The sequence below is a fragment of the Cottoperca gobio genome, chromosome 19 (assembly GCF_900634415.1).
Source record: "Cottoperca gobio chromosome 19, fCotGob3.1, whole genome shotgun sequence".
Lineage (NCBI taxonomy): Eukaryota > Metazoa > Chordata > Actinopteri > Perciformes > Bovichtidae > Cottoperca > Cottoperca gobio.
The window spans coordinates 15,968,613-15,980,594 of record NC_041373.1 but is presented as its reverse complement, the minus strand read 5'-3'; the positions used below and the strand labels follow the sequence as shown (position 1 = coordinate 15,980,594).

At 39.4% G+C, this 11,982-nt stretch overlaps 2 protein-coding genes across 5 annotated transcripts in view; both read left to right on the top strand.

Annotated features, from left to right (window-relative positions):
* LOC115024254 (SH3 and multiple ankyrin repeat domains protein 1-like) overlaps positions 1-919 on the top strand; it is a 39,282-nt gene extending 38,363 nt beyond the window's left edge. The window contains exon 29 of the mRNA XM_029455673.1: positions 143-919. Coding sequence (XP_029311533.1) covers positions 143-194 — 52 coding nt within the window. The 3' untranslated portion in view covers positions 195-919. The remainder of the gene's footprint in view (positions 1-142) is intronic.
* A 3,281-nt stretch (positions 920-4,200) lies between these two features.
* Positions 4,201-10,815, top strand: LOC115024253 (protein kinase C and casein kinase substrate in neurons protein 3-like). 4 transcript variants are annotated; one of them, XM_029455672.1, is made up of 10 exons: positions 4,201-4,347; positions 5,877-5,939; positions 6,088-6,244; positions 6,480-6,715; positions 7,582-7,737; positions 8,129-8,304; positions 8,374-8,494; positions 8,757-8,824; positions 8,930-9,009; positions 9,765-10,815. In XM_029455672.1, the coding sequence occupies exons 2-10, from the start codon at positions 5,883-5,885 to the stop codon at positions 9,875-9,877; spliced, it is 1,164 nt and encodes a 387-aa protein (XP_029311532.1). In that variant the 5' UTR covers positions 4,201-4,347; positions 5,877-5,882; the 3' UTR covers positions 9,878-10,815. The 4 variants fall into 4 exon arrangements, with proteins under 4 accessions (XP_029311532.1, XP_029311530.1, XP_029311529.1 ...); XM_029455670.1 differs by lacking the exon at positions 4,201-4,347 and adding an exon at positions 4,564-4,738; XM_029455669.1 differs by lacking the exon at positions 4,201-4,347 and adding an exon at positions 4,816-5,774.
* Positions 10,816-11,982: the final 1,167 nt, after the last annotated feature.

Genomic DNA, 11,982 nt, shown 5'->3' with positions numbered 1-11,982 from the left:
GCACCAGATGGTGAAGGAAAGTCAAAGTGTCTCATTCCTTAGCATTAGATGGGCCATCCCATTTCTTCTTTAGATGTATATAAGTTGAGTATTAAGTTCCCGCCCATTCTTATTCTTTTATTTGCCCTCCTTCTTTCCCCAGGCGGCTCTCCTCTCCTTTGCATGTCACTACTTCTCCCCAAGACACAGACTGAGAGAGTGAAGGGGTGATTCAAAGATGAAAGAAAGGGAGAGAAACAAATTGACAAAGATGGACAATAACAGAGGATGTGCAAGAGAAGAACAATGGACAGCAACAGGTTGTGTGGAACTAAGACTCAGGGCTGGATGTGTGGGGGGAAAGTGTTTTCTTGCAAAGTTGCTACACATTTAGAGAATACTGTCGAAATTTGTGAAATGACTTTTGGTCAAGAACAGGTAAGAGAAAGTTAAGAATATCATATGAAACTGACGCTCTTCAACTGAAAATATACAGGCATTTAATTAACACGCCGTTTTGTGCTGTAAAAGACAAACACATATAAACACACACTGACAGATGGATTCTCACACCATCTGCTGCTTAGCAGCACTGAGAAAACCTCCATCTGAGTTCAAAGAAAAGTTAAAAAGTTGCTGCTTAAAGGGTAAACCCCAATAAAATGTTACTTACTGTGGCTGAGCCAGAAACTCTGGGGAAAACGGTAACATCCTAACATCCGTTGTGTAGCTGTAAGCAGATCAGAGTATCAAACGGCGGTGAGAACAGGAGCCAAAGTCTGAATATGAGAATTCTGTTTGTAAATGATGATAGAAGAAAATGTTAGATGACAATAGTATTCTTTTTATATATTTGCCATATTCCCCCAAAGGATGCCCCAATAAGCTTTGTATTTATGTACTTTGCGAGCACTAAATATATATTACATGTTAAACGGGATTCACTAATAGTAGAAACATATGTTTTGTACAAAGTGCTGATCGCAATCATTCATTTCAAACTGGTCAGGGTATTTATAACTGTTGATTTGAAGTTGTGCATAATGAGGACGTACAAGTATTGAGAAGATATTGTTGTGAAATTACCTTTTTATTATTTTCCTGATAATTCTATTGAAAGGAGAGGAAATATATGAGAGCAATTGAAAATGGTTTGCATGTAATTTCAAACTGCAAATCATCTTTTCTTAGACTTCACTGGTGTTTATGGCCATAGCACAGGTCAAGGGATGGCTCTGTCCTCTTTGATGCCATAATGTTGACCGCTCTCTCTCACTCAGCAGGTGCAGTGATCAAAAAGGGCTTTTTACTGCTTCTCTGTCTGCCTGACTTCCTCAACCTTCAGCCTCTGTGAGTCTGTGTGTCGGATTTTGTGCGTGAGTGTTCGTCAGCCTGCGTTGGTGGCCAAATGCTTTCCCTGACCTACACCTTTCTCTTTCTAACGCCTTTTCCAAAACATATTTATAATGGTCAGAAAACAGGTTTTTTTTTTCTCACTAGTTGACAATCCCAATGTTTCCCCGATCCACACATGAACGCTCAAAAAGAAACACTCTGACCCACTTTTCAAAAGGTTTTTTCAGAGTGATAAACTTGAAGTAAATACTGTATATGTTGCATAGAGGTGAACGTGAACGCCCTGGATTTTTTAAACATGCCAGTTTAGCCATTTTCCCATGCAGTGAATTCAACTGTAAGGCAAAAATACATTATTTATAGATCTATATGTAATGAAGATGATAACAATGATAACATAAAAATATAGTATAATAAAGAGAATATTTAGTATGTAAACATTTTTAAGAATCTTCGTCTTCCAAATAGTGTGGACAAATTCTTCAAAGCTTTGTTTTGTTTATGTTTAATTTTGGGATTTCTGTATATGCTTTCTATACTGCTCGCCCTGTGGTGACCCCAGTGAAGCTGACACACGTTAGGTAATGCGTATTCTCTCTGTGTGAGTTTAAAACTATGACTCTGTATTCTCATGCTGAGTTGCCTCAATGCTATCTCATGATGGACTATCGTGAGAAGTGAAAGGACTGAGCAGTAGTGTAGAAAGCATTACATCCTATGATTTAAAAGAGTATTTTAGGTCTAGTGAAATGCATAATGAATATGACTACATACAGTATGAGCATAAGTATGCAGAGATAAAAGGTATATATATAAAGTTTTGCTTTAAATAAAATAAAGTATATACTGATAAACAATATGATAGAGGTACAACTAAGGTGTTGAAATAAATGCTAAAATAAACTATGGCCCTGTTGTGATTCTCATTTCTCCTTGGATTCCCCCTTCAGACAGATCACATAACGATCCAATTTAAAGTGCTGTGTTTGAATTGAGTCATTTGGCAGAAGCTCGTCTCAGCCCTGCGGTGGTTGAACACAACATTGTTTTCAGGTCCAGGATTATATTCCCATCAGGCTCGGTGAGCTAATAGGACAAAAGAGAAGAGCTCATGGGGAGGGAGAAGATGAGATGGCTTAATTCAAAGCAAGCAGTGGCTGCATTGATGCAGCAAAGCGAAAGACGCCTGTAAGGCAAGAAAAACAATGGGAAAACATCTTGGAAGGAGATGAATGTGAGATTGGTCTCTAGCGTGGTGGCCAGACTGAGGTTATGGTAGAAAATTGTAAAATGCTGTTTGTTAAAGTTTGTGCCTGTCCTCCAGGTTGTCACTTCTTTCTAACTGGAGTCATAGTTAGCAACATTACAGATGTCAGGGCTTGTTTTTCTCTGTGGGGATGAAGCCACAAGCTGCCATTTTTCTACTCACACTGTGAAAAAAAAAACAAAGGAGTTCTGTACACCATTCTTCTCAAACACATTTCTTCTGTCAGTGCTTTGATGGTGATGGTGGTAGAGAGCGCTGTCCAACATCTTAGTCCAAAATCTCCCATCGGTGTTCAATTGAGTTGAGATCTGCTGACTGCCACAGAATATACTTGTCAGGCAACTGCGTTTGTTATGTTTTCACTCATCTAATCAGGTTTTTCCTTTAATTTGTCACCCATCTGTTTCATCGATGTTACTGTTGACATTTTAATATGTATTCTCTAATCTCTATTGTACTGGATGGAGGGAGAAATCTCAAAAGACATGGGCACTAACTAAACTTACTGCATGACTACATACCACTAGTGTGTGTTAAGTGAGAAACTCGGGGAGCGACTCTTTAACGTCAGCTGACGTTGCAACCCTCTCGTCTCCTTAGTTTAGTTTACATTGTGAGAAAGGAGGTATTACAGGAGTAATTCTTCCACATAAGGACCATTTGTATATCAATAAGTGTTACCTTGAAGTTGTGAAGAACACTTTGTTTTTCTTGCATGCCTCCACAGTTTAAGTGGAAATGCTCGTGTTGGATAAATGAGACTTGGTTTGTGCGTCACGAGTTGTGTGAGAGTTTGTAAACAGATGTTATGATATAATTTGAAGGTGAGTTATTGATATACAAAGCTATAATTCTGGGTGTAAATTGTTCCTTTAAATAACACATGATGTAACTACAAACGTCATTGATGGCAAACCGATGTCCGTTACTTACAGGATCTTCTCCTTCTCTTTCATGTAAAGGCAGCTTATTCCTCAGAGCCTCAAGGAACACATACCCAATATTCAACCTCTGCGACCACAAGTGAGAAACAATATCTCTTGTATGGTGGGCGGTCTTTGAAATACTCTGCTTTAGGATAATCTGTTAGGAATTAGTGACTGTTTGAAAAGTCTGATTACAGTATTTATCTAAAAAGAAAAAAGGCAGAGAAATAGAAACCAGACAGAAGCGGCCGGGAGGGAAAAGCAACTCTGGTGTTCTCTTTTAACTTCTGGCTAATATCCAGAAAAGTCAAATGCACAATAAGTAAACAGAGTGTGGGTGAGCGTGCTGCATACTGTGCTCTCTTTCTAGGCCTGACCACAGAGAGAATGGCGGGTCACAAAGGGGCACGGGGCTCATGTGGCACTTCATGGGACACCCACCCCCACCCCACTGCTGTCACACACTCTCACTAATAAGCTCACAGGACTCTGTGCCACACTGACACGTTTCTGTGACCAGCGAACGGTCAAAATGAAGGTTCAGCATCTCATTAGCACCATATTGAGAGAGACTGAGGGAGGGACGGGCATGGCGAGAGAGAAGAGAAGGAGGGGGGGGTTTTCCAGCTGTTTTTGTAATAGCAGAGTGGAGAGAACGTGAGAGGGTGATAGTCAAAAGAGCTCAACAGCCTGATAGGGACTGAAGCCAGTGAGTTAAAGAAGGATGGGGTTAAAGTAGGGAACAGAGGAAAACAAGGAAGAAGAGTTCATGACTGTGAACTAGAACATCTTAGCAGACGGGGGCGGAGAGCAAGAAAGGTAAGTTTCTTCCTCCCTCGTTGTTTGCCCCGAAGCCAATTAGCAGTGGAGTGACTATCATGCAAACGCTCTGAGTTGTTGAATTTTTTTGTTTGCATTGTCTCGGTGTCTCACGCCCACTTTCAGATCAACAACGTGTGTGTGTAACTTTAAGTGCCAAGGGGAAATTAGGTCAGTGAAAGAGGAGAGAGAGAGAGAGAGAGAGAGAGAGAGAGAGAGAGAGAGAGAGAGAGAGAGAGAGAGAGAGAGAGAGAAGCATGTGTTAGAGGAGGAGAGGCACATTTGGAAAGAGGGGAAGACGGACAGAGAAATGGAGAGACAATCCTCAGCAGCCCTTGAACTACAGTAACAAGTGGTCACTTGAGTAATCACTGGTGATTCAGAGAGAAATGTAAGTGCTCCGAGGCATGACTGCTCTGTTGCCACTTCTTTATTCTTTTTGACATGTGGACTGAGGGTTTTCTTTTTAGCTTTAAAATACTTTGATATGAATGCTTCTGCGTGATCAAATGAGAAGATGAGCTGTGAGTTTCCTTTCCTCTGCTTTGACAAGAACAGAATCAGACAAGAAACTGAAATCTAAATTGAGCCTTCAGTGACTCCCTGCCATGTTTCCACTTGCAGCTCATAACAACTTTTAAAAAAAGAAGTGAATTAACATGAGAATATACGCATTAACACCAGCAAGCCAAGGGAAAGAAAGTCCTAGATGAGGCTGACTCTCCGTCATGCTCAGTCTTGTGATGAGGTGTGGTTAGTCACTTTCATATTACACAGCCAGCAATGTGTCAACGTGTTACCCAGACAGAAATAGGCCAGAATGTAACCGCGTCCTTTGCATGTTTGTGCACGCATCTCCCTTTCTTTTGTTCAATCTTTCTCCAATGTATACGTCACTTCGTGCTTTGTTGTCCGGACACTTTATTCCTCTCAAATCCTGGATTCTCGTTTGTTTGCCAAAGCAGAACTCTTGCGCACATGATCATGTGTCATGATCTCCGAATCGAATGGCAGGAGGAGTCAGAGTGGGAGACAGTTGGTTCTAATAGGCCTTGTATTAGTCAGAGCAATGGGAAAGATGACCTTTCCCTGCTGTTTATTTTGGGAAGGCAACAGGAAGAATGCCGCAGCAGCTGCTCTATTCCTACTGGCAGATCCCACCCCTGTGAATTCCAGTCTGCCACTGCACGACACTTCCCTTACTCACGCAGGGGGCTTCTTGGATGTATCCAGGCACTGTACAGTGTAAATAACACCTAATCTAAGTTGTTATGGCAATAAGCTCAGCAACACACACGGCAAGGTTTCAGCCGCCAATTATTTCCTAGCAGACTTGCCTGCCATGCAGGAGGACCGGCTGTGTTTATGAGGAAGTCCGCCTGCTCTATCTGCCCATTACACCGTGTAGACGCTCAACCTGTTGTATGGTAATCAATGTCACTTGCCTGCCAATATAAGCTCATGTTGCATCTTAACCAGTCCAGCAACTTCTTAGTACAACACAAGCTAACCGTTGCTTTCTGAGACAGACAATAATGGCGAGCCTAACCAAAGAGCCGAACGGAGATGCCAAGAGACAGAGCTTCTGGATGGTGAGGATTGTATTTATGATCAAATATAAGAAAACTACCACCAAAGGAGTAGCTCGTTAATCCAATACAGTGTGTGTTTGTGAATGTGAAACTTGAGTTTCACAGGCTTGTTGTTCTTACGTATCATCAACATGTTTCCTCCTCACAGCCGGGGAATTATGTGCCTACGGTGCACCGAACTGAGCAGTCCTTCCAGGCTTGCAACGACATTGTGGCATGTTTCACGGAGAGAGCAAAGGTAGAAAAGCAGTACGCCCAGCAGCTCAGCCAGTGGAGCAGCAAGTGGAAGTCCATTGTGGATTCTCGTAAGTGTGAGAAGCTGCGTGATGGGAAGCCTAAAACAGAGAACAAGCATCCCCAGGCCTTTTTGATCATCGAGTTGTCAACAAGTTAAAATGACCTCTTGATTCTTATTAAATGGCTGCATGTGTGTTCGTTTGAAACTTTACAAATGGTAGTCATTATTTCTCTATTGGTTCCATGACTCGCCTCTGTGCTCTGTGTTATTTCATTCATCTGTCTTTTACCCTCCTTCCCCAGGGCCACTTTATGGCTCCCTCATGAGGGCGTGGCAATGTTTCTTCACCTCCGCTGAGCGTTTGTCCGCCCTCCACTCCTCTATCTCCCAGTCGCTCATGGCGGAGGAAAAGGACCGGGTGAAGACCTGGCAGAAGGAGACCTTTCCAAAAAGACTCTTCTGTGGGTTCAGGGAGAGCCACGGCAACAAAACAAGTTTTACTCGTGCGCAGAAACCCTGGTCCAAAAAGCTGGTGAAGGTGTGTGTGTGTGTGTGTGTGTGTGTGTGTGTGTGTGTGTGTGTGTGTGTGTGTGTGTGTGTGTGTGTGTTTAGTCCACTTGCTGTCTTTTTTAACATTAACTTTCAACTTTAACTCATGGTCTTTATTAACAAATGGAGTTTACGAACTCCATCAATTGGCAACTCAATTGGTCTGCTGATGAAAACCACAAGATGCGGTTGAGAGCTGAGAATAAAAGCTAGGAAGTGGAACTTGGAACCGTTAAAAAAATGTAAATAATTATTTGTCAAACTACTATTTCAAAGGTCAATAATGAACTGTCATGCACAGCAACAATACTTGTTCAGTATTTGCTTTAAAGGAACAGTTACTACTCTTAAGTCTTTATGCTAAATGTTAAGCTCACCCCATAACGCCCTGTTCGCTAATCGAGCAACTGCATTAGATGCATTTCCCACAATGTCAAACTGTTCCTTTAAATTATGCATACATTTTTCTATAATTAGATATAAGCATAACTTGAATGAAAATGTATGTAAAATTAAAAAAGCTAATGAGAGGCTAAAACTAGCCACGATAAAAGACATGCTAGCAATCAAATGAAGAAAGTAAATTGACCAAGAATTTTACTTTGAGAAGAGAATGTGGAAACTTTAAATATAAAACACATTACATATAAATGAATGAGCTTTAGAGGTCATTGTAGGCCAATTTTCTTTTTACCTTTGTGCAAAGCCAAGCTAGCTGTCCCCCCTGTGTCTTTGTGCTAAGCTATGCTAACCACCTTCATATTTAACTCTCGACAAAAAAAGCAAATTTCCCAAAATGTGAAACTTTTCCTTTTAAGTAGATGATATGCGTGTGTGTGAATGTGTATTCAACAGCTGGAGCAGGCCCGAGTTGCATATCACAAGTCCTGTCAGAGGGAGCAAACGGCCCTCGACAAAGAGAAACAAGCAAACGAAAACGCTCAGATGAGTCTGGAGAAAAAGCAGAAAATCACAGAGTCCAGAGAAAACGTCACAGAGGAGAAAGAAAAGGTGAGGAGGGATGTTGACACACTGCACCAGGTCATGCATGTTAAATAAGTGCTTCATTCCCAGCACATTCAAATTCACAATTCCTGATCCAAGACATGCCACACAGTTCATTTGCATTACAGCGAAGTTTTGTTGGCCCGCAGCTGCATGCAGTTATTCACTATCTACTGTATACACGAGCCCCAGCCTTACATTTCTGTTCCAAGCTTTTCCCTTGTATGGAGATGTGTTATTGTTACTCTGCTCAGTGTTTATAGAGTGCAGCATGGGAACGGCACAGAGCACCAGATGATTAATACATTTTAGATGGCCCTCCATTAAAGAAATAGATGTTCTTCCTGACGGGAGCATACGGTAACTTTTCATCATAAAACTGTTCTGTTGCCTGCAGATTAGAGACCGCTACGAGAAACTGCTGGAGGACGTGACGTCCTACACACCTCGCTACATGGAGGAGATGGAAGCCATCTTTGAACAGTCGCAGGAGGAGGAGAGGAAGAGGATCAGCTTTCTGAAGCAGGCCTTCCTCTCCATCCACAGACATCTGGACATTACCAACAATGAGAGGTGAGCAGCCATGAGAAGACTGGGCGTGACGATGAGTGTTTCTGTGTATTTATCGTGTCCTTGTGTCAGTGTGAAGGCGGTGTACAGTGAGCTCCACAACACTCTGATGTCCATCAGTGAGCAAGATGATCTCAAATGGTGGAAGAACAACCACGGACCTGGCATGCCCACCAACTGGCCAAAGATCGACGTATGTTACAAAGTTACACATCAATACATAAACAACACACGCAAAGCCTTTGCACACCTAGTCCGTATTTTTTGTTTGTGTTTTTGTAATCTGTCGATAAAAAGTTTTGGAGTTGGTGTGTAAATGTGAGACACAATGTGAGGTCATATTCATATTCAACGACACAGACTTGGTGTGTAAATGCCTTCAGGACGACCAAATTACAATAGGTTTTTATTTTATTGATTACAATGCATTTATTGAAACGCATCTTTTCCTTCAGGAATGGGTGCCACCAGTAAAAAAGTTAAATCGAAAGAAGAGAGACCAGAAAAGAAAAGAGGGCCGACCGTGAGTTATCCAGTGTAATGCTTTTAATATATGAACAATGCACATTTTATTTATTAAGTCTTATTAATGTTTTTCTGTTCAAACACCCATTTCTTCTCCTGTTAGTGTGATGATCGGGGGTGTGAAGGTGCGAGCTATGTACGACTACGTGGGAGAGGAGGGCGATGAGCTGTCCTTTAAAGCAGGTGACACATAAAGTGTGATGTAGCGACACTCAAATGTATACGACAGTAGTGTTATTCAATGTTTAAAAAGATACAATAGGCAAGATTTATTTTACATAAGTACAACCATTGTATCAGTATAAATCTGAGAAATGCATCCCATCCCTCTAACATGACTCCAGACAGGCTGGTAGACATGAGTTTTATAATGCTGTAGTTTTATACGTGTGAAGGTTTTATTCAGTACAGACAGTATAAATGAAACGGCTCTAAACTTTAGTTTTGTGGCTGTAATATCATTCACATTGTGCAGAGACAAAAAGACTCAAAAGTAGCTTGAAGAGAGATATTTTGAAGGTGCACTGGAATCTAAGCAGACTTGAAAGTAACCTACATGTGCGAGGCATTACAGCCCACTGTACTCGTAACTTATAGACACACAAAGAGGAAAAACATCTCATGACATTGTTGCATGGCTTTAACATGCATTGTGTTGCTTTAGTGGCACCGTAAAGTCAAAGTGTCAAAGGTTGGAACATTTCCATGAGGTTGGTTGAAGCTCTCAATATATATTCTGCCACTAGGGGTCTCTCAATCAAAACAATAACGAAGCACGTTGCTCGGTGGCGTCGTGAAGTAGCTTGGGATCATGGGAGTCTCCCAGCTAGGATTCCTTTATGCTTCATTGTTCAGGATTGTTTTTTTATGGGGAAATGTTACATATTGTAATCACTAACTTCACAGTAACTTACTCTTTATTAAAACTTGATTGACAGGTGAAGTGTTCCTGAAGGTCGAGGAGGAGGACGACCAGGGTTGGTGTCGAGGAGTCCTGAATGAAGGGAAGGAGGGTTTCTACCCAGCCAATTACGTTGAAGTTGCAGAGTGATGTCATACTCCCTAATATACTATGTCCTAAACTTATTTCTCACAAAGAGTTAGTTTTCAAATCTTTTAAAAGTAACAATTATTATTATTATTATAGTATGTTTGTCACACTGAGTTTCTGTCACATATAATCTGTTCCCTGCCATTTTTTAAAATTTGTTGAGGCCTTAATATTCTAACCTACTTTGGTTTGAGTATTTCTACAATATGATTTAACTTATTAAAGACTAAATGTACTGTTTGTGCAGGAGCTGTATATGTATATGTGTGAGTGTGTCAGTGTGTTTGCATGCATGTGTGCATGTTAAGACAAAACAAAAGAGAACAAGAGAGGATATTTATTTACTGCCAAATACATGAGGTTTACCCAGGCACCGGTTTACAAAGATGGGAGCACACAAGGTTAATGTTTACTTAATAAGTATTACGTAGAGGCACATAGAAGTTGACTGAGTGAATGGATTTTCAAAATAAAAGCATAATGGTTTTGCCTCTAATCCATTTTGTTGCCATGCTAGCTCTGTGTGGGTCAGCAGGTTGGTCCACCACGTCTGTCCAGACTGGATTATCTCAATAACTATCAAATAAATTGCCATAAAATGTTGAGCAGTCGTTCACGGTGCACTGAGGATGAACCCTAATGACTCCTGTGATCCCCTGACTTTCTATCTGGCGCCACCAGCAGGTCAAACTTAGCTAGCCTGTTAAAATTGGCACTGTGTGTATGTTAGCATGCTAATGTTAGCATTTAGGTCAAAGCGCCGCAGTGCCTCAGTACAGCCTCACAGAGGCGCTATCATGGCTGTAGTCTCAGTTTTGTTAAATTTCATATTTCAAAATAAACAACACAAAATAAAAAAGAACAGACAAAAAGCAAAAAACATACATGTGTGTATATATGCCATCATCTTCAAATAAATGTCTAATATTTCAATCCTATATGTGTTTTTTTATTATTATTTACTTGCAATCAGGTAACTTATTGTATGTATAGATACATTTAATTACGCGAATGAAACAGAAGCTTAGAAAAATACCTAAAGACGATGAACATAAACAACAAAAACTAAATAAATTGGTTTAAAATATGCTTTTTATTTCAGGTATTTATTTATTATGTACTCAAGTCCTCCACAGAAGTCTTGGGATTGGCCTTATATCATATTATATATAATATTATATATATACATCATATTATATATAATATTATATATATATATCATATTATATATAATATGATATATATATATATCATATTATATATAATATTATATATATATATATATATATATATATATATATATATATATTAATATATATACACATATATATATATATATATATACACACACAAATAATATATACATTATATTACATTACAGATGCTATTATTAGTATTATTATGAATACATATATATATTTATATAGATAGTATATATATATACATATAGTAATATATATATATATATATATATATATATATATATATATATATATATATATATATATATATATATACATACATATATACATATATACAAATAATATATACATTATATTACATTATAGATGCTATTATTATTATTATGAATACACACATCCTGTATATTAAGAGGAACATAATAGCATGATCTGTTTACATGAAAGGATTTTACAGGATAGTCTGTTTAGGATATTATTTTACTTTGAAATGCAATCGATGACTATGACCTCTGACATGTTATTGCCCTCTTTCACAATTCAGCTTCTATTCTTCCACCCATTTTATTGACATTCATGAAATGTTTAACTAGAGTTGGGCAGTATGCAATAAATCTCTGACTAGCCGCCCAACCGGTGTACTACAGCAGAAAGAAACCTGTTGGACAACATGTCTGACTAGCTGTCACACAGTAGTTGAATCAGTTCAGACCTCGGAAGGTGTCATTAGTATGGTTACAAGCATTTTAAGGACTCTGCATGTGTAGGTACGTCATGGATATGCTTACTTTAAGAGAATGTGTTCTGTCTATATTGCAGATTAAATAGATACATGTTGGCTGCATCGTGTGGATTAAGTTTCTTTAATTGGAGCGTTTCTACAACAACATTGTTCTGTAATTACTT